At 43.7% G+C, this 4,331-nt stretch overlaps 1 protein-coding gene across 1 annotated transcript; it reads right to left on the bottom strand.

The window, feature by feature from the left end:
- Positions 1 to 1,267: 1,267 nt before the first annotated feature.
- Positions 1,268 to 3,508, bottom strand: LOC136511151 (uncharacterized). Its single transcript, XM_066505336.1, has 3 exons — positions 3,080 to 3,508; positions 2,175 to 2,731; positions 1,268 to 1,742 (listed from the first exon to the last, which is right to left on the bottom strand). The coding sequence occupies exons 1-3, from the start codon at positions 3,506 to 3,508 to the stop codon at positions 1,268 to 1,270; spliced, it is 1,461 nt and encodes a 486-aa protein (XP_066361433.1).
- Positions 3,509 to 4,331: the final 823 nt, after the last annotated feature.

Here is a 4,331-nt window from a genome sequence, read left to right as displayed (position 1 = left end):
CAATCCTTGGTGGAACATATGGATCTTTTGAGCAATGTTTGTTGAGGTCTATGTAGTCAATGCACATGCGCCATTCTTTTGAATTCTTCTTCTCAACTAGTACCGGGTTGGCAAGCCAATCCGGGTTGATTATTTCTCTGATGAATCCCGCTGCCATGAGCTTGGTGATCTCTTTTTTGACTGCTGCTTTTCTATCTGGAGCGAATCTTCGTAGTTTCTGCTTAACGGGTTTGGACCCTTTGTTCACATCAATTATGTGCTCAGCCAACTTTCTTGGGACCCCTAGCATGTCGGCCGGCTTCCAAGCGAAGATATCTTTGTTGTCCCGAAGAAAGTTGGTGAGCGCGAGTTCCTATTTGGGATTGAGATTTGCACTGATGATTGCCGTCTTTTCCGGGTCACTAGTCAATAAGTCAATAGTCTTGGTAGTGGCTTCTTTTGGTGGTGCAAAGTTGCTTGGCTTCTTAGCTGGTATTTGAATCTCATCTGGGTTCATTTCTTTGGCTAGTATTGCAATCTCCTTTCCTTCCTTTATGTCTTGTAATCTTTCGTATATTTGTACTGCTTGTACATCGCAATCATGTGCTTTCTTTAGATCTCCTTTCAATGATAATACGCCCTTTGTTGTTGGCATCTTGAGTAGTAGGTATGGATAGTGTGGCACTGCCATGTATTTTGTTAAAGTTGGTCTCCCAAGTATTGCGTGGTAGCATGATTCAAAGTCTACAACTTCGAATTTGATGAATTCCATCCGGTATTTGTCTGATGTGCCAAAGGTGACTGGTAGGGTTATCTATCCGAGTGGCATAGCTGCTCTGCCGGGTACTATTCCATAGAATGGTGTGCTTGTTGGTGTCATTAGTCCTTCACAATCCAGATTCATCCTTCTGAGAGTATCTGTGAAAATTATGTTGAGCCTGGCTCCTCTGTCGACGAGTACTTTAGTTACTACCACTCCTGCGATAGTTGGACCCAGTACCAGCGGGTAGCATCCTGTGTTTGCTACACTGGTCCATTGGTCTTCTCTTGTGAAGTGGATGGGGTGCTCTGACCAATCTAGATATCTTGGGGTGGCTGGTTCAGCTGCCATGATAGCTCTATGAGCTAGTTTTTCTTGCCTTTTGCTTCGTGTGTTAGGAACACCTGAAAATATAACTGCTAATTGGTGTTTGGGTTCTTGATAATCTCCTTCAGCTTTCTTTTCCTCCTTGGATTCTTCTTGTTTTTGCTCCGAGTTGTTTTGATTCCTGTTTTCTCTCTTCATGAATTACCACTGAAAAGTGCTGCATTCAACTAACTTGTATCTGGTTCCTGGGTGTATGTGACATGGCATGTTCTCTATGTTTTCCGGTGCTCTTCCTCGGTAGTTGTTGCTCCGATAGTTGCTATTATTGTTGTACCCGCTGTTGTTACTGTTGTTGTTATTGTTGTAGTTGTCATTGTAATTGTCACCGTTGCTGTTGTCATTGTATCTTCTCTTGTTGTCTGTGGTTGCCACCATGTTGTCTTGCCTCGGCCTTTTGTCTTGCTGTCTATAATTAGGTCTCCTATTTTCTGGGTTGTCCCTAGCAAACCGATGCCGGGTTCTTTCTTCTGATGAAATCAGCTCTTCAACAACCCTCTTGAAATCTTCATTTGTTCTTGGGTTCTCATTGAAATAGTCTTTGTATTGCCAGTTTGCTGAGATTCCTTCCGCAAAGGCTTCTATCACTTCTTTGTCGGTAATGTCGTGGACTTGAGCCCTAAATTCTCCAAATCTTCTATAGTATTCCCTTAGACTTTCTCCTCTCCTTTGCCTTACTCCTTTCAACTTGGCTGTGGTCATTGGATGGGTAATAATGCCTGCAAAGTTGTTGCAGAAAGCTTCTTGCAAGTCTTCCCAATATCTGATTGATCTTGGCCTCAATTTGTCAAACCATTGTAGTGGCATTGCTTTGAGGGCCATTGGAAAAAATAGAGCCTTGATGTCGTCATCTCCTCTGGCTAACTCAATAGATTGGGAATAAACTCTTAGCCATTGTCTTGGTTCTACTTTGCCATCATACTTGGAATGATTTGCTGGTTTAAATTTGTGTGGCAGTTTCAATGTTTGTAGTCTTCCTGCGAAACAAGGGAATCTGTCGTATGGTTCCGTTCTTCCATAGTCTAGCGATCTTGCCCTTCTGTAATAAGACCTATCTTCTTTAAACTCGGATTCTCTGTAGTCATCTTCTTTGTCAAATCTTCTTGATATTTCTTGGTAGCGTTGGCTCAATTCTGGTTTGCCTCTTTCTTGTTGCTTTGAGTAATGTTCCTGCCTTCCATTAGCATTGGCACTTTCTGTTTGTCCTAGCCTTTGAAAATTTAATTTTTTGGGTGGTTGCTCTCCTTGTGGCTCTTGTGGAACTTCTTCGCCGAGTTGTTCTTCTAATCCCCCGACTTCTTTCTTCTGATCTTCCTTTGTTCTTCCATTGTTCGTGAGGGTGTACAACTCCTTTGTTAATTCTTCAATTCTTTCCCTTTTTGTACTTTTTGCGACTTCTCTTTCCACCTTCTTTCTGTTGTATTCCGTTAGTTCCACCTTGTACTTATTCCAGATTTGCTTCCTTTGTTTAGCCCTATTCCTTCTTCCAGCCTTCAATTTATTCTTCTTTAGTCTTGCTAGCCTTTGCTCATCATTTTCGTTGCTGTCACTTTTCTCATCCAGCGAGATGTTGCCTTCTGATTCGTCTGAAGATTTTATATCTGGTATCTATGGTGATTCCAAAGGTTGGTCTAACTACTCCACCATGTATATAGTGTACCTCTTCCGAGCTCTTCTTGTATGGTACTTCATCCTTCGTTTGGTTGAGCTGTTGGTAGTTTCTGAGCTGGATCCGAGTTCTTTTCCCTCTTGATAAGGTAGTTCTTCAATGTACGTGCTAGTCTGGGCTTTGCTTGAGGTGAAAGAACCCGGCCAATGCACCACACAGTCTTGTGGGGTAACTGTCATGATCATCCCTTCTTGTGCTCCCTCCAGGAGTATTTTTCTTGCTAAGTTCATCTTGCCTTGGGTAAAGTGTTGGTAGATTGATGTCGTGTTGTATAGTCCGTACGTTACCGAGTTCTTTTTAGAGTCGTACGGGTTGTATTCCTTCACGATTGTTGTTGTGTCTTCGAGTCCAATTAGGTGTGGCTCCTTTGTTTTGAAAATTGCATCCAAATTGGGGTTGTGCTCCATCTCCTTATTCGAGTTGGAGTCATGCTCCATCTTCTTGTCCAAGTCAGAATTGTGCTTCATCTCCTTGTCCGAGTCGGAGTCGTACTCCATCTTCTTCTCAGAATCAGTTTCGTATCCGCTTTCTTCTCCTTTCCGAGCTGGATTCGAAGTTGAAAGTTTCATCATTTTTTCGGCAAGTTCTAGCTCGACGAGATTGTTCTTGTTGCCGAATTCTTTTTCTTCTCGGAGACAGGTACGCAGCTTGCCATCGCTGCCTGCCTCACAGATCCAGGATCCAAAGACGAAGGTTGTTCCCGCCGAATAAGTCATCTTGAGGTCGAGGTCCGCTGAGCTCTCGAGAAAAAATTCGTCGAAAGCCCCTACCTGGCGCGCCAGCTGTCGATGTTTTACCACCGATAGCCTGTCATGGGGGTACCTAGGACAGTTGTTTGGGCTTTGATAAATAGTGGAACTTGGCGGTTATGCAAAGAGACTCACGATTTATACTGGTTCAGGCCCTCGACTTGGTCGAGTAATAACCTTACGTCCAGTTCGGCCTTAGCCTGTTTGCGTCGTATTGCTTTTTGTATTAGATGTGTTCAGTCTTTTACAAGGGATATCCTCACCAGCCCTTTATAATCTAGGCGTTGAGAGGAGTTGTTTGTGTTCTACTCGGATACAAGGTCAGAGTCCTAAGCTATGCTTCGGGCGCCTTTCCTTGTATAGTTCGAATTGGAGTTTTGGTTTTGCATGTTGCTTTGCTCCGTGCTCTTCTTGCCGATTAGGCTGTGGGCCTTGTTACCAAGGCCTATTTCCCTATAGTACGGTCTATGGGGGGCCCGTAGGGTTCTCCATCGACAAGTCTATTTATACAACTCTATCTATCTAGTCATAGTACAGCGCACATGCTGTAACAGTAACTAGATAACATATATGACTGACTCTGCGCCGACCACTGCATGTGCCTATAGTGCTGTAGGTGAGACATGCGGTGCCTGCATCTGTAGCGGCTACAGTATCACAGCAGGGGGTCTTTTTGGCGCCGCATTCCCTTGCTGTGTTCACATAAGGTAGCAGTAGATTATCTAACAATCTTCCTCTAATCCTACTGCTAACCCTTGTAACCCCTCTATGTTGATCATCTCCTTCAGCT

Source organism: Miscanthus floridulus, chromosome 16 (assembly GCF_019320115.1).
Source record: "Miscanthus floridulus cultivar M001 chromosome 16, ASM1932011v1, whole genome shotgun sequence".
NCBI classification, from domain to species: domain Eukaryota; kingdom Viridiplantae; phylum Streptophyta; class Magnoliopsida; order Poales; family Poaceae; genus Miscanthus; species Miscanthus floridulus.
This window is presented reverse-complemented; position numbering and strand designations above follow the sequence as displayed.